Source organism: Enoplosus armatus, chromosome 9, assembly GCF_043641665.1.
Source record: "Enoplosus armatus isolate fEnoArm2 chromosome 9, fEnoArm2.hap1, whole genome shotgun sequence".
NCBI lineage: Eukaryota > Metazoa > Chordata > Actinopteri > Centrarchiformes > Enoplosidae > Enoplosus > Enoplosus armatus.
The window spans coordinates 12,198,083-12,222,076 of record NC_092188.1 but is presented as its reverse complement, the minus strand read 5'-3'; the positions used below and the strand labels follow the sequence as shown (position 1 = coordinate 12,222,076).

The 23,994-nt window shown below is 41.1% G+C and overlaps 2 protein-coding genes across 2 annotated transcripts; one reads left to right on the top strand and one right to left on the bottom strand.

The window, feature by feature from the left end:
• Positions 1-763: 763 nt before the first annotated feature.
• stx17 (syntaxin 17) lies at positions 764-10,907 on the top strand. Its single transcript, XM_070912257.1, has 7 exons — positions 764-838; positions 2,208-2,416; positions 2,517-2,582; positions 4,611-4,937; positions 5,955-6,005; positions 7,861-7,947; positions 9,905-10,907. The coding sequence occupies exons 2-7, from the start codon at positions 2,294-2,296 to the stop codon at positions 10,145-10,147; spliced, it is 897 nt and encodes a 298-aa protein (XP_070768358.1). The 5' UTR covers positions 764-838; positions 2,208-2,293; the 3' UTR covers positions 10,148-10,907.
• Positions 10,908-10,995: 88 nt separating this feature from the next.
• erp44 (endoplasmic reticulum protein 44) lies at positions 10,996-23,348 on the bottom strand. The gene is made up of 11 exons (XM_070912256.1): positions 23,232-23,348; positions 19,249-19,321; positions 18,300-18,339; positions 17,817-17,932; positions 16,725-16,909; positions 16,526-16,641; positions 16,259-16,433; positions 15,971-16,082; positions 15,678-15,819; positions 13,278-13,380; positions 10,996-13,178 (listed from the first exon to the last, which is right to left on the bottom strand). The coding sequence occupies exons 1-11, from the start codon at positions 23,289-23,291 to the stop codon at positions 13,074-13,076; spliced, it is 1,227 nt and encodes a 408-aa protein (XP_070768357.1). The 5' UTR covers positions 23,292-23,348; the 3' UTR covers positions 10,996-13,073.
• Between the last annotated feature and the right edge of the window lie 646 nt (positions 23,349-23,994).

Sequence of the window (23,994 nt, the reverse complement as noted above, 5' to 3'; positions counted from 1 at the left end):
TAGTTTGTGGTGGTAAAATCCAAAGACCCCCAGTAAAACCCCACCCACCTAAGAAATGTTTGACTAGCCACTAAAAAAAAACATTAAAGTATTTAAAATAAATCTTACAAATCCCCTTTGTTTTGTTTTATTTTATTCAATCATTTAACTAAATTGTCTGTAACCTTTATCTCCCTTCAAACTGTTGTTGTCATTCTGATGGAGAACACTAAAACCCTTCTATTCAAAAATATCAATTATTCCGTTTTATATTATATTTAATGTAAAAGGAAAATAATAATATGCCTTAAAAACTGACTTGTGTAATACTGTATGTGTGCAATAGTTTAATGTAAACGTTGCATGTCATTAAGCCCCAAATTACCAAAACATACCTTAACCCATAGTATTTAGATCGAATATGTAATCGATTGGAGTAAAATTTAATTTTGATAGCTGTGGTAGCAGAAACCGGTGGCCACTAGTGTATGATGCATATGATTATTGACTCGTTATTTATCATTTTGTATGCTGCACCTTTCTGGTACAAAACAACACGATCAAATTGAATAAACACGAGAAATAAACACTGCAAGATTATTTCACTTTTCCTCAGGGACTCAATCACGGGGCACAGCGATGAGGAACACAATGTGCTGTGGGTCGCTGGTTCAGGTCGGAAACTATTCGTGGACGCACTGGGAAGATAATTGTTTACAAACAACAAAGTCTCGGAAACAAACCGAATGCGTTGACGAAAATGAGGAAATGTAGCTAATCGTTAATTTTCTCAACAGTATGGAGGCTCACAACCGTCTTCAGCGAATATAAATTACATCCTCGAATGGTATTTTCAGCGGTAAGTGTCGCCATATGTCCTTTAAGTTTCGTTTACCTGACTAATGGTCGGCATGAGTCAGTGAGTTACCTAATATCGTCGTTGAGAGTTAACTATAAAACCGGACACGAAGCTTCAGTACTTAGCTAACTGCTTATAGCATGCTAGTCCGTTCATTTAGCTACTTAACTAGCCAGCTGCTGCCAAACTGTATGTGTACAAGCATTATCAGTTTCCATTCAGCAGTGGTGGAAAGTAACAAAGTACAATTACTCGAGTACTGTACTCAAGTATAATTTCGAGGTAGTTGTACTTGTAGTGTTTCAATTTTATGCTACTTTATACTTCTACTCCACTACATATCGCAGGCCAATATTTTACTCCACTACATTCATTTACCAACATTAGTAACTAGTTACTTTGCAGATCTAGATTATTAATACAAAATATGAATCAACCAATAAATTATGATATACTATTATAACCTACCCACCAGTATATAAAGTAATTAGAATTAGTCCTATCTTTACCACTTGCAACATGAAAGTGATGTACACATTAATGCATCACTAATTATACTCCAGTAACATTAATATAATATCTATGACGTTGAAATGGGCCATTCTGCATAAAGAGTAATACTAATAGTAGTAATACTTGTGTACTTTGACTCGTAACAGAGTATTTTTCCACTCTACTATTGCTACTTCTACCTTCTTAGTACTTCTTCCATCACCGCCATTCAGGCATTAGAGGACAGTTAAGGAGATGTGATCAGTTCTCTCTTAAAACTAGGATGAAAGGAATAATAAGATGTAACATCAGGATTATCAAAACTGTTGTGTTTTTAGTTACACATTACTTGTGTACGTTACACAGTGTCTTAAACATAAAACTGTGGAGTTTACAAAAACCCTAAAATGGCTTGTCTGAAAAGCTTGGTAGATATTAGTATCAGCTTCTAATAACCATTAAAATATCCCTCTCTCACTAAACAGTAGGTGGATCACAAAACACTATTATAAACATTTACATGGTGCTGTCGTATATAGGGCTACAACAAAAGATTATTTATTATTATCATTATTGATTCATCTAACGGTTATAAAGTGTAATTGTCACAATTCCCCAGAGCCCGAGACGTATTCACATTGCTTGTTTGGTCCAACAACTAACCCTAATAGTCCAAAACCCAAAGGTACTTAATTTAAAATGATCTAACAAGGAAAAGCAGCAAGTTACTATTTTCACTAAAGGGATGGTAGTGAGAAAAAAATATTTATTAATCTTATGGAGGTGCCAATTTTAGATGTGTGGGCAGACTCTCATGTGTCACAGGCTTTATTAATTTGATGTATTTATTAAAATCATACTCTGCTGGTATTTAAAGTGTCTGTGGGGGCAGTGAGATAAAGCTGAGCAGGTGCAGTGTCGAAGTTACACAGAGGTGTTGGCTGTGGGCAGTCAGCAGGACACATGGCAGAGGAAGGCAACAAGCTGACACTGAGGCGCCTGGAGGCGCCAATCCACAAGTTCATTAAAGTGGCTCTACCCACGGACCTGGAAAGGCTGCAGAAACACCACAATAACATACTGAAGGTGACGGCTGAAATCTGGCTCGACACATGATCGGACCCTCACATCTACACTCTTACTTCCGGTCCACAGATGAATAACAGTTTTTCCTTAATTTTCGCAGTACCAGCAGAGCCAGCAATGGGACCGCCTTCATCAGGAGCATATCAATGCCAGCAGAACTGTTCAGGTATAAGATAATACGCTGTAAACTCCAAATAATTGGCCTGCCAGTAATTGATATTCTCTTGTACCTTTGTGAAACAGAAGATGTGAGTCACAATATCATGTTGTTAAGCGGTAAGCAAAATCCAGTTTCTTCATAACACTAAACTTCACATCCATAACTCTATGGCATCACAGAGGCATTTGCTATATTATTCAAGTCTGAGCCTCGCAGATATGTGAATGAGAGGATTGTTTAGATGATGATGTGACTCATTGCCTCTTGACATTCCTGAAAAGTATGACCCTGCAAATACAGAGTATATTTTCTGTCTCAAATTGTGTGGACACTTAGGAGCTCGATTTTGGAGAAACGTGTTGTTTACTGATTTGTGGTGATTACATTTTTCCAGTTTGAAAGTCAAAAGTGAAGACCAGTGGCAGTCAAATGCATGAGTGAAGGAGAGAACTGTCCACCTCTTGAACTGATGTATGACCCAAGCAACTGAGCCCTGCCACACCACAATGAGCAAAGGGAATATTGTATTGTCTGGAATGACACTCATTGGTCAACAGAAAAACGAAAAACAGCAGCTTGACAAAAACATTCTCAACACAATGTCCAACTCAGGCCTTCCTCTCTTATTGTGTATAGTTTATTTTTTCATTTTTCATCATGAGACCTAAGTATCCAATACCAGAGACCAATCTTGAGATAGATGTACCCCCATATACAATTTCTTATTATTACGTGACCAGATTTTCCTTTCTAAGGTCATGTGATAACAACTAAACCATCTCCATGACAACTGAGCCACTCCATCTGCTGAGGAAGGCAAAGAGAGGTGGTTGAAAGCAATAGAATAAATCTGTCAACTCTATTGATATTATATTCTGTTTGTGTATAAATATACAAACATATAAAATACATACAGAGACTGGATCAGTTATTTATAACTAAATTAACTCTGTATATAAATTCACTCTTAAAAATCAGGGCAAGAAAAGAGCTGTTACTAAACCTCAAATGGACCATCTCGAGTATGTGTGTGTGTGTGTATGTGTGTGTGTGTGTAAGTACTTGCGTACTTGTTCACATGGTGGGTGTGAAATGCCTCAGGGGAAGTTGTTGCCTGGAAGCCACCATGTCTCTGAAGGTGAAATAACTCCAAACAGGCACACACCTATCCTCTCACCATTACCCTGCAAACCCCAGGGACACACACAGAGTGCTTTCCCATGTCTTCATGGTGTTAATCCAGAGTAGGGGTTAGTCTACTCTGCTTCAGATGTTTGTGCATGTGTGCCTATGTTCCACAGCATAGAGAGATAGACAGATAGTAGGTGGGCTAATTTGTTTCAGTGTGTTTAGTCTGCCTGTTTATCTCCATTGCTTTTTATCCATCTGCCTTCCCAGAAAGACTGACTGCAGTCTCTCCCCCTACTTGATGATTGACATTTACTCCCACTAGCCTAGCGCATAGCTAACCCCCAAGAGAAAGGCACAGGCACAGTTAGTACCCCCACCTTAACCACAGCATTTACAGCAAACACTGAGAGACAGGGGAGCGGAGTCAATACTGTTATTATGAATATCTGCTGTTTAGTATGTGTTTGGTTGGTCCCTCTGTGCGTCTGAGCGTTATAGGGTCACGGTTAATTTGCAGGCTGACAGGTGCCTAACCTGACTTGTCTCTGTGTTAATCAGTGTGTTTTTCAGTTTTATGCACACGAGGTGTATGTATGTATGTTTATTCATGTTGTGTAATTAGCCGAATTTGTTATCGGCAGTGTGTTGACCCCCTGAGCCCGGGTCGTACTGCTGGCTGGAGGGCTGATGGCTGGGATGTAATCCTCCTGTCACCCTCAGGGCACGGTGGGATGAGGGGGGCTTGTGTTCCCCAGCCTCACATATGAACCTTATTAAGCCCACACCCCCAACGCACGCACATTTCCCATTACTAGAACAGTTTACTGGATGGATTGGATGCTGAAACCTGAAAATTTTCAGACATCTTACTGAGAAACCAGCTTCTTTTCTGTCTCCCTGCAGCAGTTGAGAGCTAACATCAGAGAGATGGAGAAGCTGTGCACTCGGGTCCGTGCAGAAGATGCTGCCTCTCTGGAAGCGCTTGTCAAACCAGTCAGGGACAGGGCGTCAGTCGCCACACGAGACTTCCTGCTTTTGCACTCTAACCCCACGCCTCAGCCTGCGCCAACACCACCACCTGCCGCTCAGCCATCCAGCTGTGTGTCCAGCAGTTGCCACGCTGATGACGATGTGGGTGAAGAGCCGGTGTCTGGCAGGCAAATTCAGCTCCACCTTCCAGAAATCCCAGCTGATCAGAGTGCAGCTGAGTCCTGGGACAACCTGGAGGAGGTATGCATGTCTGGACCCAATCATTTCCTCAATATTTTGCCTTCTTTTTGGTATGTGAGCTCAAGGTGTACAGCGTATTCTTGATATGCAGGACAAGGTTTTGTTAAAGTCAGGTCTTCCCCCTCCTGTAAAATAAGAAGAGGGCCAGAGGTCGGATTTAACTTGAACAGGTACTGCTCAAATCTTAGCTCTGGTGGTGTAGCATCATCCTCCATGTTAACACTATATTTCCCTTATTTCCCAGTATATACTTCCCTTGTCCGTATCATCATAAACAAAGGAGGTGAATGTATTATTTCAGCCCAGCACGTTGTTAAACTAGTTTCAACCATAGTAAACAACAAAACCATGCTGACTAAAAGTATCAACTCTGATATACGGCAATAATAATAATCACTTTTTTGTTTGTTTTTTGCTATCAGTAGTTGTCACAGTATAATAATAGGTGCCAATGCAATTTTTCACTTTTTGTGAAGGGTAGAAAAGAAAATCCAAAAGATAATGCATACATTGAAAGGTTATGAAAGTTATGTGCAGTGGGATTTCAGCAAAACGCCAAACAATGAGCCTTTTTCACAGCAGACATTTTGACTTGTCATAATATGAAAAGCGCAGGTGTTACTAATAACATTAACGATGGCTCTGTTCTCATCAAGTGTCCCAGTAAGCCGTGACAGTGAGCCAACATGAACAATACCAGGACCCTGAAGCAGCTGAATGGAATTCAGCCATCATTAATTTTATTATTTACACCTGTCCTTGGTCTGTAGTAAACGTTGCCATGGTAACATGTATTATTCATCGCAATTGCAAGATCATCTAATGCAATTGACCCCTCTTACCTTTTCCTACAGACACACTTATTTCGTGCTGCTCCACACAACACACATTAATATTCACTCTCATTTGTTAATGTGATAGTCAATCGCAGACACTGACAGTTTAGACGTACTGTAGCTGTAGATTTGTGTGATAAGCATCACAATGAAATAAATACTGTGTTTTTTTCTCTCTCAGGATCTGAAGGAGCTGAGCGGTTTGGTGACAGAGTTCTCTTTGCTCGTCCATGTGAGTACGAACACTCAACTCTGCTGTGTGCTTCCTGGCTGCTACATCCACATTTCAACGCTGTATGCATTTCTCTATCTACATGTGTGCACAGCTACCCCTGTGAACGAAAACAATGTGACAGAGGCGGTGCGCCTATAGTGTTTCCAGGAAGTAGTGTGTATTTGACCATGTGTGCTGGTGTTGCCTGGTAAGGCTCCTCAGAGAGGAGGTTACACAGATCTGCTGGGGGCCCCAGAGGCCCTTCACCAAGGCAAGAGAGATGGAGGAGTAGACGAGGGCGAGAGGGGGGGTTTGGGAGGGAGGACGGCGGGTTGTCCACAGGGGGAGAGGTGGGGAACAAGGGATACATCGGAGCAGGTGGAGAACAGACGGTTCAGATTATCACTCTATCCTCAGGGATGGAGAGAGAGAAGCAGGGAGGCTGGGTGAAGGAGAGATTAACAGTGAAAAAGAGAGAGAATGAAGATGTAGTTAGGATTAAAAAAAAACAGACAGAGGCATTGGGGGGGGCAGAAAGAGCATAGACATGTTGTTGTGATGTCTCGAGGGTGAAAGGCGCCGTTAGGGGAGTAATATTCCAGCGCTCAGCCACAGTGGAAATACTGAGTGAGAGTGAGTGGTTGTGTCTGTTTCTGTACATGCGTCATGTTAGTGGCTGTTCCGGTGTTTGTGTTTTGTGTATGTTTTTTCTTTGTGTGTCTTCTAGGGCCGTACAATCATAAACCTATATTGTAATTATATTATTTATTTACTTTGGAAAATGTCAGCAGGAGGAGCAAATGCCCATCACAAGTTACCAGAATCTAATGTTTTACAATAGCTGTGATTCAGTTTGATTGGAAACTTGAAAAAGGTTTAGGTTTTCAATTCATTTAATTTCATTTCATTTGCAATCACCATGACTTCAAAACAGAGGTTGTTAATAATATATAATATAAAACAATAAAGCAAAATATATTGTTTTATTTTTATTACTTCAACAGTTAGGGTTAGGGGGTTGTTCTAGATACATTTTTTGTAGATGCATAAATCAGTTAATCAAAGGACTAGCTTTCAGCTTGGTTTATACAATTGTGAACTGAATATCTGTTGGTCGAATAACACAAAACATTTGAAGACGTCACCTTGGGTGGTGGGAAATTGTAATGGGTATTTTTCACAATTTTCTGACATTTTATTGGCCAAAAGATTTATCGAGAAAATAATTAAGATTAATTGATAATGAAAATAATTATTATGTGCAGCCCTGAGTAGTGTGGCTGTAACATAATGGTCTTGGTGAAACAGTGCAGAAAGAAGTAGAAGATGTGATGTGTGATTCGGAGTGGTGAGTTGCAAAACTGCTGTCTTCAGCCAGAACAGGATTAAAATCCTTGAAGCCATCACAAAATAACAGGAAGCCTCGTATATTAGTATGTGTAAGAGAAGTTTTCAGAGAAGCGGTATTGAAGAAAGGTGAGGAAGAAGAGGAGGAGAAGAAAAGTGCTCTGGTTGTTGTTTGGTCAGTGTGTCCATCCAGCCTTCACATGGAGAGAGGCAGCTGCCAGTCTGAATATTTCATGAGATCTACACAATGCCACAGACACACACACACACACACACATACACACACCCCGTATGACCCCACCCCCAGTGAAATCTCCTTTGAATATACCTACAGCCTCCACACACACTGATACACACCCTTCCCATGTTAACGTGTGCCGTGGAGAATTTGGACAGACAAAAAAAAACAAACGTAATACACGACAGGTGGTTGCTCTGTCACACGCTTGTGTGTGTATGTAGGTGAATGTGCTTGCTTGAGTGTGTGTTAATATGTGTTTGTGTGTGTCTAACCCCTGTGCATCAGTCCCAGCAGGAGAAGATTGACAGCATAGAGGACAACGTCAACACAGCCGCTGCCAACGTGGAGGAGGGGACCAAGAGCCTGGGGAAGGTGTGTGTGTGTGTGTGTGTGTGTGTGTGTGTGTGTGTGTGTGTGTGTGTGTGTGTGTGTGTGTGTGTGTGTGTGTGTGTGTGTGTGTGTGTGTGTGTGTGTGTGTGTGTGTGTGTGTTTGGGAGATGGGGAGATCGATGGCACTTTGCCTCCCAGCCATTCCACAGCGTTTGTCCCTATTGATCCACTCGAATACGGAGGAAAGCTGCAATTAAGGAAATAGAGAGAGGAGTGGAGGGGAGGAAGAGTGATAGAGAGGTAGGATGAGAGGGGTGACAAGAGAGGGTCTAGGTGTGTGCGTGCGTGTGTGTGTAGCAGTAAGAAGAGGTTTGAATGACTGTTTAATAGTTTTTAAAGAACAGCATTGTGGCTTCTATCATCAATTCAATACACTCTTACACACTGAGTGTTACTCAGAAGGACAACTCAGTGCCCTTCACACATATTACACACTTGAAATGTTGAACTTTTTGTCTGTAATGCCCGGAATGAATCACCTGTTTTTGTCAATCACACACACACACCAGTGCGAGCAGTTTTCTACCAAGCAAAAACTTTTTCTAAGTTTACTCTCTGTAAGGAAATAAATGTTCATCTGTCAGATGAAGCTGTGTATTTTGATCTTTGTTTTGCTCACACTTTTAGGAACATAAATGAGGTGTGAAGTAATCACAGACTCTCAGAGACGGTGATGACACAGAGTTGTGATTTCTGTGTGCCGAGGAAAACCTGCCAACGCTTACACTGGACAGTAAATAACCTGACAGGAAAAACAGCATTTTCGTGGCTGTTTATACAGTCAGTTCTGTCTATTCATCTAAATTACAAAAGAAAAGCATTTTTCACACTTACTTCTAGTGGTATGTAGCCATGCAGATACTGATTTGTCCTGGTTACTGAGATTTCTGCCAGGTACAATTAAGTTTGTGGCACTCAAAGCGTTGAAAAATGACATTTAAACAATTCAACCGCAACATCCCATTCTAGAAACAGTGTTTGCATTACTCTACTTAAAATTAATGTAATTTAGTTTCACTTATTTTGATTGTGTGAGAACCATTTTCCACTCACCTCCATTGTCGGCAGGAATTTCAGACTGATATATCAAAATCGAGGCAGATAAAACCAAAACTATCTGTGTGGCTAGACACCAGTAACGGTAAGTGGGAAAATCTGTTGGTTGTTAGTTACGTTATGTGAACTTTAGTCCTAACATTTATAAAAAATAAATGCCTCAAATATTATTTTTAAACGGTTAATTTTAAATTAAATTCACCCAAATGGTGACACAAACAAAGGTTGACCTCTCTGTGGGGCTGCTGGTAGATGTAGTGGGCTGCGCATTAGACGAGGGGGTGTGGAGAGATAAAGCAGATGAGAGGGATGTCAGATGTTTTAACGTGTTTGAAAGCTTGTAATCTGTCATCAGGTCAAACAGCATTACGCACACACACACATACAATCACACAACACCCACATTTCCTCTATCCTCTACAACCTGTGCCCAGAGTCCTTTTAACTCAGCTCAGATGAAATTAAAATTCCCTCAACTGCCACAGGGGTGGAGACACACGCAATGCTAGCTTTTGAACTAGATTAATTTAATGGTGAAGTGTTAATCAAATGTGTGTCTGTGTGTGTGTGTGTGTGTGTGTCATTAATTGTCATCAGCAAAGAGCACCTTCCACTCTGATGATAACAGCCGTAATAACACACAGGCCACATCTCTCTGATTTCTCCTAAATGAAGATAATGAAAACGCTTTGATGCGGTTATGGAAGTGTTGATTTACATTTACTCATGCAGGCTTGTTTGTGTGGGTCGATGTATGATCATGAAAGGATAGACACATCCAAACTCTATCGCGGACGTGTCTTGAAGCCACAAAGTACTAATGCCTCCAAAGGTGTGTGTGGGTGTTAAATTAAACTGGAATCTCTTCTTCCCGTCTCTCTAGGCGGTGGGCTACAAGTTGGCGGTGTTGCCGGTTGCTGGGGCGCTGCTGGGCGGTGCATTAGGAGGTCCACTTGGCCTGCTGGCTGGGTTCAAAGCTGCAGGGGTGGCTGCTGCTCTGGGAGGGGGTGCCCTGGGATTCGCGGGGGGCAACCTGGTCCGAAAACACCGCAAAGCCCAAGTGGACATACAGATGAAACAGCTGACAGCACCACCAGCTGAACCAGAGTCAAGCAAGGACAAATAACCCAACTGTTCTGGTTAGTGCTCTGACCTCAGGTGCCGGCTAATCACTGAGGCTTCCCTGGGACCAATCAGAGGAACAAACTGGACCTCTGGCGGTCCTCACATTGCCTTAAAGACACTCAATATTGGACGTCGTCGTCAAGCTTTGCGGTTACCAAGTACTGTTGTAAACAGTTATGTTACAACTGCTTTACTTACTTTGATGTTCGATGTGAATGGTGTTCTGTGGGGACAATTTTACACACACAGCTGATATTTCTTCTATTCTGAACACAGCTAAGGAGTTATTTACACTGCTGCTTTTAGTGCGTGGATGTGTCAGCCTGACATCTCGTTACTAAAATAAATCTGGCAAATTAAGTCAATTTAACAGACCCAGCCATTCTGTTGAATGTCATCACTAACAAAAGCACTGTTTGTGTGTCTTTTCACCTGGGTTTTTAAGTAATATTCCTTCATGCAGAAAATAATATCCTAATGTGAACGGCTATACTACCCAGACTACAATAAGAATGATGTATGAAGAAAAATGTCCTTTGCCTAACATCACTGTGGTGTTACATTTACTCAATAATGTAAATTAAAGTGGTCCTGCTTTAATGTTTATATAAATTATACTGTATATAGATTTGTGAGAGAAAAATTGCACAAAAAGCGCCAAAGTGCCACTGTCCACATCACTTCAGAGTGGAGTGTAAGAACCTGCCATGTATTGATTACACTGCGGCTGGTTTTCTGCCAAATAAAATGTCTTTTCAACATCAACGACGTTCATTGGACAAACAGACCAGTAAATGACACCAGTAAAGTTCAGAGAGACTGACATACAACGCATCAGACAACACAATATCCTGTAAAATGGTTTTTAATTTACTTTTTCATTTTTTTACTCTTCTTCCCCTCTGAGATGACTGGTTAAGAAATGGCATCACACTCCCTCCCCCCTGTTGCTCTCCTGTATGTGGGCTGATATGTCACTATGCAGGCATCTGTTGGCTTCTATGGAAGGGCAGGACGCGCAGTACAAACTTAGCAATGGGTCCCCATACTCTTAATCTGGCTTCCGCTTTTGGATTCATTCACGCTCAGTGGATCTCAGGGATTTAGACTTGTACCAAAACCTCAAGGACATATAAAGAGACAAAACCAGTTTTAAGAGAATTTGTATAAAGTGGCAGATGTAAATTTCCACCGTTCATCACATGGGTTTTCCCCTCTTGTTTGTCAGCTTTTTAAAACACCGGGAAGGATGCAGTCTTTTCTCCCCCAGCATGATGACACATTTGACAACAGGTAACAGCAAAAACAACAGCCATTTCATAAATTCGTGATCAGGTTAAAGTACACCATTTCAAAAAAATGTTTTCCCTCTATTTGATTCCCGGGATCACAACTCAGGTTTTAATGCAAATACCGTGCCTTTAAAAAGGTATCCAGCCCGCTTTGACTTTTAATGTTTTACTGTTTTACAGTAGTGGAGGTAATCAGCATTTACGAGACTGAATGTCATGTCCTTCAACACAATCCTTAATAGAGGCACCTTTGACAACAGTTACAGCAACTACTTCAATAGGCCTGTAACAGCTTTACACATCTGAACACTAATTCTTTCACGTTTTTCAAAGAAGAACCCTTCAAGTTACATGCTCATACTTTGAGTGGATCACAATTATCAAGTCCTGACACTGACAGCCAATCCAGGACATTCACATGGTTGTTTTCAAGCCATTCCTGTGTAGATTTGGCTTTATGTTTGGGGTTGTCTTGCTGTAAAAATATACATCTATAGTTGTGTGTTTTCACCAGAAAGTCGCTGAATATTGCTGCATCAATTTAACTTTCTACCATCACAAGCCTTCCAGGGCCTGCTGCAGAGAAGCCTCCACACAGCATGATGCTGCCACCACCAGGCTTCATGATGGGGGTGAGGCGCAGTGTTAGGCTTATACTAAACACAGAATTTAGTATGATGGCCAAACGCTCATTCCCTTTTACAAAATAAATCCTAATGACAATCACTGTGATCCAGTTTTGTAAAACAGTAACACATAAAAAAGGTCCAAGGGGGCAATACTTTTTATAAGCACTATAAGAGACGTCATATTCTATAGCCATTTAGTACCAGGGAGAGAAGGGGTGCATCTCAATAGGCTTGAGTAGCTCTGTCTCTTTATCTTCTGTCTCAAGTCATGGTTTGAAATTTCGTTACCCCTACCAAGTATTTCAAAATATTTTTTTATTCCTTCAGAACTCCGAGTGTGTGGAGAAGATATGGAGATAAAGCTTCTTCAAACAGGCATATTGTGCTATACAAATTAATTAGACTAGAGTTGGTCATATTGAGATACAGCCATGAGGTCAGTGAGACTAAACAAGCGTCTCCTATCAGACAGGCTGAACTGGACTACCCACAGATAAGAACCGCACAACTGGAGTTAGGGAACTGTTTTGGGGGGTTTTTTGTCTACAAAAAGCCGGGTGATGAAAAAGAAAGGAATAAAATAAAGAAAACTCTGCATTTAATTTAGACCAACAATGAGACTCCCATGTAGCACAAACATATTTACAAGCTCCAAAAAATAAAAGCAAAAACACTTCTCTTGATGTCCTAATGCCCCTAACCCCTGCCCACACACATTTTCTTCTTTACCCCACCTTTTCCTTTTGATCCAAAATAAAAATAGTACGTGAAAGAGTTATGAAAATATAGGTTATTCCAACATGGTTGTGTCGTGGACTGCACTCCTCTCTTCACCTCGCCCTGTTCTTCCTTTCCTCCTCCTCCTCCTTCTTCCTCTTCATCTCTCTCTCTTCAGTAAGGGTGTTGGGTGTTGCTGATCTGTCCCGCTGGCCTGTCCCAACCCTAACCCCCTCCCTGACCCCGGGGCGTGGCATTGAGTCACAGGATCACTGGAAGGCCGTTGAGGTCACAGCTCGTCGCGGTCCCGTCTGAGGATGGTGTAGCGAGTCTCGCTGGGTGCCAGCTTCTGGAACGAGCTCTCTGGAGGGTTGCTGGCCGCTTCTCCTCCCGTCTCCTCCTGAGGGCAAAAGTCAGAACAGTCAAGTTTCATATGACATAGCAAAACCAACTTTTAGTGATTTCATACTGCGTGCTGATGCTGCGGTCTGACCAGTCCAGGCGTGCTGTCCGTGGGGTCAGGACCATGGTGAAACTCTCTATGTAGCTTTCCGGAGTGAAGGTCCAACACGAACTGTCTCAGCTTGCCAGGGACACTAGAAAAAACACACAGAAACACATTGGACATCATGCAAGAACATTTTTGTATTCTTAACCTAAATCTCTCTACATTTTGTCTGAGGCTTGTTCATACACGTGTTTGTACGAACAAGTCGGAATCAACCAACTCTCTTGGATGCACGTTCATGGGATTTAATCATGAGCATAATTGATCCATCAAATTGCTTTACAGGGCTACCTGTTCTGCTGCATTTGAAGGCAACACAAAAATGTTAAACGAGTAAAAAGAAACAATTCACACCGCGGAGCTTCATGTCCTGCTGTTGGAAATCAGCAGTTAAAAAAATGACAAGAGTCAGTATTAGGGGACTGTTAGAACATATAAATGATACAGCTGTCAACAACTTCATCAGAGTAGTGCTGTACTGTGACAGAAATAAGAGGGAATAAGAGGGAATGGTCTGACATGGTAAATTGACTGCATTTATATGTAGTTTTCTACCTTAGTGGACAAAGCTCTTTACAATTTAGCCTCTCATTCACCCATCCACACACACACACACACTCATACACCAATGGCTGTGGAGCTGCCATGAAAAGGCACCGGCCTGCCCGCTAAAGAGCAATTTGGACTTAAGTATCTGGACGTATTATTATTAAGTAATGGACGACCTGCTCTACCTCCTGAGCCATAGCTGCTCCGCCCCGACCTAAAGAAAGTGGTCCATAATGGGGGGAAGTCCAGGGGATGTGACAGTCAGGGAGATGGACAAGAGCATATCATACAGTAGGTGGTGTTACACTGTTAGGTGTTTTAACAGAGGACATTAAATCACTGCACAGCGACCTGCATAAAGACCTTTGGGCAGCTGAATTTCCTTTAATAACTACTTAAATGTGTAAGTCATAATGCCAAAATATGCCAATAATCTAAAAGAAAAAAACCTTCCAGTAAATTGGCAAGTCATGATGGTGATATGATGTAAACAGAATATTCATTTTGCATGAAGTTTATTTAAATAATTATTTTCATGTTAGTAGATTTCGGTGACACATTTAAAGGCGTTTTCAAGTGTTTTTCCCCTTCTGAAGAGAGGCAGACAGTTGTTACATGACTGTACGGCAGGTCTGACCCACTCATGAATTTTGTTTGTACTTAAAGAAACTAAATTCTGAGTACAAGAAAACTGGTGAATGCAACAAATTCTCTTATATCACTCATACGTGCCACTGAAGAGCCGGTCTGTTTGTGCGAGCGGCTCTTGCATGAGACCCATTAATGGTGTGCTTGACAAAGGCATTCCTACACACTAAGTTCAGCAATAAAGACAGACCTGCTTGAACTACAGAGCAGGTCACAGTTGATATGAGACAAAGCAGCTTGTGGCAGCAGCAGAGGACATTAGTCCCTGCAGACATGTCATGAAGCAGCATTAATCCATATCAACGCTGTCCTGTGAAGTCTGCTCATTAACGACAGGTCATGAGCTGTCATATCACACAGGCGGAGCTGGTCCCCAGTCACAGCTAACCCCGTGTGTCAGAGCAGCATGCAGACACACACAAACACACACACACACATATATATATATATATATATATATATATATATATATATAACATACACTGCACTAATGTAATTACAAGCTGTGTGCCACATGCAGTGGTGATGTGATGTAATTAGGTTGTAGAGGGCTGGTCAGTCCTCGGGGCTTCTGTCTATCTGATCAGACTCTGATTGGGGACTGGGGGAGGCAGAGTGGTGGTGGGTGGGGCAGAATAAATAAGATTAAATTAGATTAGACTGGATTAGTTTAGCACTTATTGCACGTGCCAAATCATGTCACATTAGCTCCGGTGTCCTGGCCCATTCATAAAGGACAGATTTTAGGAGGTGTGACATTTCTCTGGTGTTGGGTGCACAGTGGATTATGGTGTGTGTGTGTGTGTGTGTGTGTGTGTGTGTGTGTGTGTGTAATAAAATTTAATTTATTTAAGGAGATCCTGTTATGAACAATTTCAAAGCTCAAAAATGTCCAAAAGAATACAGAATATATCAGACTGATTTGATCTTTTTGCATTAAACAATTACCAGCCAATACTTTATTTCTTTTTTTCTAATGTTTAAAAGGGAGACTCACAGATGGTGGTATCGCAAAAGAAATAAAATATATTGGTATTGTTTGAAATGATCACGCAGCTAATAATTTATCAGACATTGACAAGATTGTGCATCTAATCTTCAGCACTACATAGCTACACACACATACACACAGTGCATCCTCATGCAAAACTAAATCATTTTATAGAGAAAGTGGAAGGTGGTACTTACGCAAGGTCTTTGAAGTCGGGAAAGACATACATGTGTCTGAATGAGTCTATAGCGATGACGGGACAGTCAGCAGGTGTTTTCTGGATATGGAGCAGAGGATGGCGGAACTTCTCGCAGTCCGCGTGCAGGAAGTTTATAGACCCTGGGGAGGAGACACCAATGTCATGAACACCACATCTGTACACAGTCTGAACTTAAATACACAGCCTTGACAGGTACTAAATGCCACAAACTCTCTCACACACACACACACACACCACACACACACACACACACACACACCACACACACACCTTTCTCGCTGATGAGCTGGCGAGCCACTTCATGTTGGAACTGCTCTAAGCTCTCTGCGTCTTCTTTGACATGGAACAAGATGAGGAAAGGGATTCCTTCTTCCGTCAGCTCCTGGAAAACACACATTAAGTGTCAAAGACAGATGCAGACTTTCTGTGGCTCAGCAGAATATCTATATATACATCTACATATCCAAATGTATGCATCTAATATCAGACCAAAACCAAAAAAAGAAATAGATTATCATTAAGATGACAATGCTCTATATGAAAAAGCAGGTAACAAACCTCTCCATTTTCAAAGGTGATCTCCCTGACCAGAGGCACACACTTGTCCTGGGCCCAAGCATAGGTCAGGTCGAAGTTGGTGAGTGAGCCGAGGTAGACCATGTCAGGGACGCTCTCCCCCACAGGCTTGTAGATTACGTTGTCTCCACTGAAGCGCTCGGACTCAGATACAGTGCTGTGAGAGTAAAGCAGAAGAAATTGAAGAATGACATTAAAACTAGGCCAAAAATATCAGGAAACTGATCAAAAAATTGTGTCGTGTCTCACCCAAAGGCAGCCAAGAACGTGCAGTCATCTCGAAGGATGTTGGCAACTTTTTCAAATGAGTGGTAGTTATCTGAGTCCTTGTTTTCAAAGTAACCTATGATGTTTCTCTTGCTCCTCTGTTGAATAGCAAAAGAAAGTGTTGGGAAAAGAAATGATACCATCTTATTTTAAAATGACAGCATGTGTGTTTGCCACTCACATCCACAGCATTAACCTCCTCCATTGAGTGTATCTCTTTCACGGGGTCGACCTGCTGTTGGCGGATGAAGTCAGCGATGGCTGCCACCGACCTCTGACCCCTATACTCCCTCTTCATCATCATCCCGTTGCGGAACAACTTCAATGTCGGATACTTGGTGATGCGGTACCGCTGGGCTATGTCCGCTACAAAGAGGCAGAGGAGAAGTTAAGTAAAGAAGGACAAATCAATTGATGAAGAGGAAGAAGCAGAGTAAAAACACATGGGGATGGGTGGATGAGGAGCGGAGCGGTGACAGAGACGGCAGTTAAACCTCAGTCTGAAAACACTGCCTTCAGTCAGCCCTGAGCTCTGATCTCCCACATGAAAGCCGCCCCCCCGCCAAGAGTAAATATTCTCTCTGCACACCGTGAATGAGTGTGTGTGTGCGCATGTGGCAGGTGTCAATCTCCCCGCGGGGTGTCTCTAAGCCTCCCGTCTTCACAGGAAGCAGCAGTTTTGTCATTAGTCTTCAAACAGTTTGCAGGTCATCAATAATTCTCTTTAATTTGCTTTATCTCAAAAGGCTGAGGCTGGCGGTTTATGTGTCTGTGCTTTGGTGTGCTGGGCATCCATGTGTACATATGTGCATCAAATATAGTAAGAGAGAGTGAGTGTGAGTGTGTGTGTGTGTGTGTGTGTGTGTGTGTGTGTGTCTGCCTTTTTTTGTTGCCTTTATATAGAATGAGGGTATTATAGCAGTTTAGGGCATTAGATTACCATAAACAAGAACCACCCCATACACTAATACCAATACAAATAATAATTTGGAAAACAGGCTCATCATTTAAGTAAGATATAATGTAAAAATATAAACAATTTCCATTTTAAACTTACATTAAAATTGCTAAAAAGTGTTTGTTTGTCTTTATTTCACATTTTTATGAAATACATACTTTGGCCACTGATTAAATGAATAAATGATATGGTCCTGGTACCTTGTGACGGGCATTTCTCATTATCTTTTCATACTTCAAGTTTAATGGTTAGTTGCATCTGTATGTTGTTGTTTGGTACTTTTCTTGACAATGTCAAAAGACAAGTAATACTTACAATGTTGGTCACAGTCGACGCGGGCAAACACCACCTGCTTGGTATTCGGGAACTCCTCCCTCACTATGTTAGATGCCTCCTCAAAAATTGGATGGAGCATCTGACTGAACCTGCACCTGTAAGGGGGGTAGGGGAGTGGGGTGAGGTCAAAACGATTTCCATAATTTGTAAGTAATAATTTGGACTACATTTTACAATATTTAACATGTTGTCAAATGATTTTTGCCTATAACAGATCCATCATCCATCCATTAATTAGACCAGCTGAGGAATATATGAGATATGAGATATGAGACACACTATGTAAAAAACCTTTAAAAATAAAATCAATAAAGTCTCTTCTTTGGATGACAGCAATTTAATAGTACTCATTACACCATGTGGCATTCATAGGAAACTGAATCATAAGCAAACCTCAATTTAAACATCCTTGACATAATATACAGAGGTCCAATGACTGCAGGAGAGAAACAACACACTTACCAGTCTGCGTAAAAATTCACTAATGCCACCCCAGCATTATCTGCAAGGAAACACACATGCACAAACAGGAAATAAACATAAGCCTCTTTAAATTACTAAATACACCCATACATGTATGTTTTGCTAGTAAAATTAATTAATTAGGCAAAACGATCTTAAACTTCTGTCACTGAAGGAAAATACAAAACAAGAAAGCTCTTACAGAGCACTTCAGTAACAGAAATGTATGACCAGTGACTCATAGAAATGATACCATAAACATATATCATACCACCTATTGGTGAAAAGTCAATAAATGTTTATTTGGTGAAACGGTAAGCCAAGGGTCAAGGGCTATCCAGTAGGGCAGACCTGCAAAAATGTGGCAAACAATTCTAATCCAAATACTTTAGTAACCACACCTGGTGAATATTGGACAAATGTGTGGAAGCAATGGGTGTGGCCAATATGAAGATATGTGTTGGAAGGAATCCACCTCACAGTTCAGGGGTCATTTGTAAATGTAAAAAGGCTTAACAGCTAATTGGGTAATGGGCTATGTTCTTCCTTGGCCACCAAATTTCACTGAAATCTATTAGGTGATTTTTGTGATATCCTGCTAACTAAATGGACTGAAAACATAACATCCTTGGCGGAAATGTATATATATCTCTTAAAGACAAGTGAGAAATAATAGGGGACAACGAAGATCTGAATGAGTATTAAAGGAATTAGTTTGACATTTTGGGAAATACACTTATTTGCTTTCTTGCCTAGAATTAGATGAGAAAGAAATACAAGGAATACAATAAACTGTTCCCCCTTGCTTCCAGTCTTTACACCAAGCTAAACCAATCAGCAGTTTTGATCTTCTCATGTAACTCTCAGCAAGAAGGCGAATTAGTGTACTTCCCAAAATGTCAAACTATTCCTTTAAGTCCCTTTTGAAGAGTAAAGTGCGTTGCCTTACTTAGGACGTCATCAATGTTGCCTGAGTCCAGACTGGTGATTTCTGCTTGTCCAGGAGTAGAGAGGCCCATCACCTACAGGCACATGGGGAGGAGACCGATCAGCAATTAAAACGTAAAAACACAGACAGGCTGGTTTAGACAACTATGTGGGGGAGTGGAGAGGAGATTCTACAGATAGTTGACTAAAGAGTGAATCAACAAGCCTGTTAGCATACTTCTAACCAGCAAATCTACAGACTGACTTTATATTTGTAGCTGCGCGCAATAATTATGTTTGCAATGGAGAGTGAGCAGAGCAGCAAAGACGTCCTTTAACCAGCAACTTTCTCCAACTCCTCCTGTGAGACCCCCAATGTGTCCCAGAGGAGCTGAGAGGCGTAATCTCTTCTTCCTGGGTCTGCCCCAGGCTCTTCTCACAGTCCGTTGTTCCTGGGACTGGCCTTAATATACAGTAAACAATGCCGCCTATGGCCTGTCCATTCCTGCAGGGCAATATACAAATCATGCTCTGATGATTTCCTGCATAACCCAGTATTTCCTTGTCACCTGGTTTCTTTTGTGTATGTAAATGAAAACTGGAGTTTCATATAGGCTCACATCACATGGACACGATGGCATGCGTTAAAAAATTACGGAGCCCAGGAGTGGCCAGGGAGAAAAAAAAATGCAGTTCCCACGTTTTGATTAATTTGTGCACACGAGAGACAATTTGTTCCCGTTTTGATTAGTGAAGAGCGAGGAGAAGAGGAGAAGCGACCTGCAGCAGCAGGCCGAGTAGGTGGGACTGTGACAGCCAAAGAGGTCGGTGTGTTTACCGGGGAAACTACAGCTTCCAAATAGTTGTATCAGCACCGCCGCTAGCTGTTTGTTTTACAAACGAGCTGCAAAAAAAAAACCCAAAAAACACAAGTCACAACAACAAGAATTAACGTTTACCATTATGGCTCTCAAGGAGGAGTGACCCAGAGAGGAGCAGCAGCAGGCCGAGTAGACAGACACAACCAGAGCTACACATAACAGCATCTATGCTTGACACAAACTGTTAACTCATAGTTCTTCAGAACTAAGTTTCCTATTAATCAACACTGATAAATAAGGCCGGTCTGTTGTGCTGGCTCTCTGCATATACACTTATCTCGTGCGCACAAATTAATAACAAAGTGGGAACAAATTTTATCTTGTGCCAACAAATTAATCAAAACGTGGGAACAAATTGTATTTTTTCTCTATGGCCACTCTGGGGCTCCGTAAAAAATAGCATATTAGCAAATCTTTAAACTTTTGAGTAATGGTCCCTTCATATTGACCAATTAGCGAAGGTTATATTGATAAACAAATGTGAGATATTTATGGTTATGGAGGGTTTTTAACTTTTATACATTTCTCAAAAGGTGTGATAATACATACTAATGGTGACTAATGGAGCAGCATTCATTTCTTGAGCCCACAGATCTCCAAAGGTGTCCAAACTACATCTGTCATCTTTAAATGGATCAACTGGGCTGATTATGAGCTCCATTTAGATCATTCATCTCTTCACCAAATCATAGAGTGAGCCACCCTAAGGCTTAATCTTGGCTGCATGTACTGTATTTGCATATATTCTTTCAGTCCCTCTTTACTCATGTGGCCATTTCACACAACGATACTGCACACATTTTTACAAACATCCTCCTTTAGTCAGAAATTTTCTCTGCCATCTCATCTGTTAGAGAACAAGGGCTACAACTATGGTCGGTCTAATGCTACATACCAAAGATAATGGCATTCCAAAGAAAGTCGAAGTTGCACGTTGGGCAGGGTGCTCAAGAGTTTCAGAGATCCAGTTATTCCACATAATGTAATCAAAAATTATTGAATGCATTGAGGTTTGATTTTAATCATTGCATGACCTTAAGTCCACAAAACCACCTCTATGGTAAATGTAAAAGAGCATATTACTGTTGCTCACATTATGTTAGGAAACTAAAATCTTGCAGCTATCCATTTTTCTTTCGTGTATCTTCCTCACTGGACCATTCAAAAAAGAATAAGGTTGTAATTATGACGTAGCAACTGGGGATTTCTGAAATCCATCTCTGATTGCAAAGCTGTATAGAAGAATCCTATATGAAAGAGATCAGCACAGAGGAAATTTAAGGGCTAAAATGACATTCACTGGAGGATGAAATGGGGGAAAGAACACCAATGTTGGAGAGGTGCTCACTGCCAACTGAAAACACAGAGGCAAATAAAAAAAGGCAATTGTAGCCTGAATGAACCCCTTTATTAAAAGGGCCTATTGTTAACAATGCAGACGTCACGACAGAAGAAGCCCAAAGAAGACTGCATTATCAAAACTCTTTCACTAAATTATTTTATAAAGGCTGCAAGTACAATCTCATATTTTTCTGCATCATAATAACAGCCAGTGCCCCTAATTAATGTCAGCCACTGTAGTCAACACTTCGATAACATTACAATGCTACAAAATCATGCCTCCACTATTTGTCTATCTGCTGTGATCTGTGCTGACTCAAGATCCTCTTCAAACAGGATATATGACAGTCATCCTCCTTGAGGCTATAATATCAATATGGGTTCAAAGGAATACCGCAAATTTTCAAACTGAAATAGCCAGAGCTCGCACTGCTTCATGCTTTACTGTGTAACTAAAATATGCAACTTTTTGCTCACACACAAACCAGTTTGACTGTAACTGTCCGTTCTTTAGTTTAGTGTTGCTGAAATTGAAGTTGAAATTTCCTGATATAAAATTACAACTGCCCACTATTTCTATTATTGTTTAATTTGTCAATTATTATACAGTAAAAAAGAAAGAAAAGCCCATCACAATTTCTCAGAGCCCAGGGTGACATCTTGAAATTGTTTCTTTTACAATAATCCAAAACCAAAAGATATTCAATGCACAACGATATTTGACAAAGAAAGGAAGTGAATCATCGCATTTGTTTTAGTATTTAGGCATGAAAATAACTTTTAATAATCAACTATCAAAATAGTTGCAGTTAATTTTTCTGTCGATCGACTTATCTTTTAACAGACTAATCATTTCCTTATTTCCCTTGAAAGATCAAACATCTCAACATTGACAAAAGTCAATGTTCTTTTTAACATATAGGACGACACAGCTGCAGACTGAAATTCCACAGTTGCTGTGGTTAGACCGATGAAGACACTTATCTGCACCTCGGAGAGAAGTTGTAAGTTTTCATTTCAGGCCCAAACTCTCACAACAGCAAAACTGCTGCGCTATGTCTAGTTCCGGGTTGTCAGCCAATAAGAATGAGCCACAACAGAGGAATTCACCAACCGGCGAGCATCATTCACAAGACACACAGAGATACACGAAAAGTCCAACAAAAAAATTCGTGCATCCGTACAATAACAAATATTAGGTTTGATCAAACACAGCAGACCAACCCTTTCAATAAACACAACGCTTACACTAAACGTGCTGGAAAACAGTAATAATCCCAGAGCTGTCAATATGTAGTAGCACCTAATGCTAGGTGGATGCTTCACTCCTCAACAAAGTTATAAGGAGTCCAACTTTAGCTCATTCTCTAAAATTAGGAATATTAAGTATGTTATGCGAGTAACAGATCGATTATATTAAGTGGATTATGGCTTGATATAAAGCTACAGCTAACGTTACTCAACACGTTACCGGCTAAATTGACATTGCAGCTGGATAACTTGATTAGTTATGGCAGTCGTTTGGTAAACCCCAGTCAGAAGGCCTCCTCAATGAACCTGCTAAATCAATGCACTCAAAGCAGCGAGTGAGCTGGCTCGCTAGACACCTTAGCCACTTTAAAAGCCACGTATCATGCCAGCAGAGGCTCATCGGTTAGCTAGCAGCTAACTACCCAGCCGCTGGCTAACTAACGTTACTTAACGTTAGCTAACGTTAGCTTGCTCTTGTAGCTAAGAAGCAGCTAACTGCTGCATATTCCAAGGCTGAAATACGTATGCTTACCAGCGATATAACCGTGACGAAGCGGATATCGAGAGAGGGAGATATTGCTAACAGTTTCATTGTACAGTATAGTTATTGGAGGTGGTGGTGTTGAGTCTTCCCAGTCTGTCTCGACGCCGCTCTTCTTGCTGCAGCAGGAAACCGACGGCGAACCAATCTCACGGTGACCACGGAAACGCGAGTGACACTTTCTGGTATTGGCTTTATGGGTAATGTAGTTTTTGAATTCGCTAAACGACTGACCCGGATGAAGGGGGGAAACTCTAATCATGGCGATGTATTACTTTCCAACAGTAACGGGAGTTGTAGTGTTTTGTCACCCAGACGGTGGCGATTCAACGGGACTACTTGGAAGAAAACTTTCATAAGACTTTCATCTGAGAGAAAAGGAGATCAAACGGTAAATATAACACCGACGAAGGAGGCGTGGAAAGAACACTTTGTTAAAATACAATAGCATTAACGTTATACTCAGTTTATCCACTGTCACGGATTTGTTCTCTATACTTCTTTAGGACGCTTATTGAAGTGATTTCTCCTGAACAGGGGGGAGTTGCATCATTATGGTTCACTTTTTGCAATACTCTGTTCGACCCATTTCCACCATCTAGCAGTGCGTTTTATGTTATTGGGCAAAAACATACTTTGCAGCACAAAACTTGTTGGGTTAGAAAAACTTTAGGTAATGTGATGGACTCTGCAAAATCTTTGCAAATATTTTCCCTGAATCCGCAAAATGGTGTGTTTAGCTGCTGCTTAATCA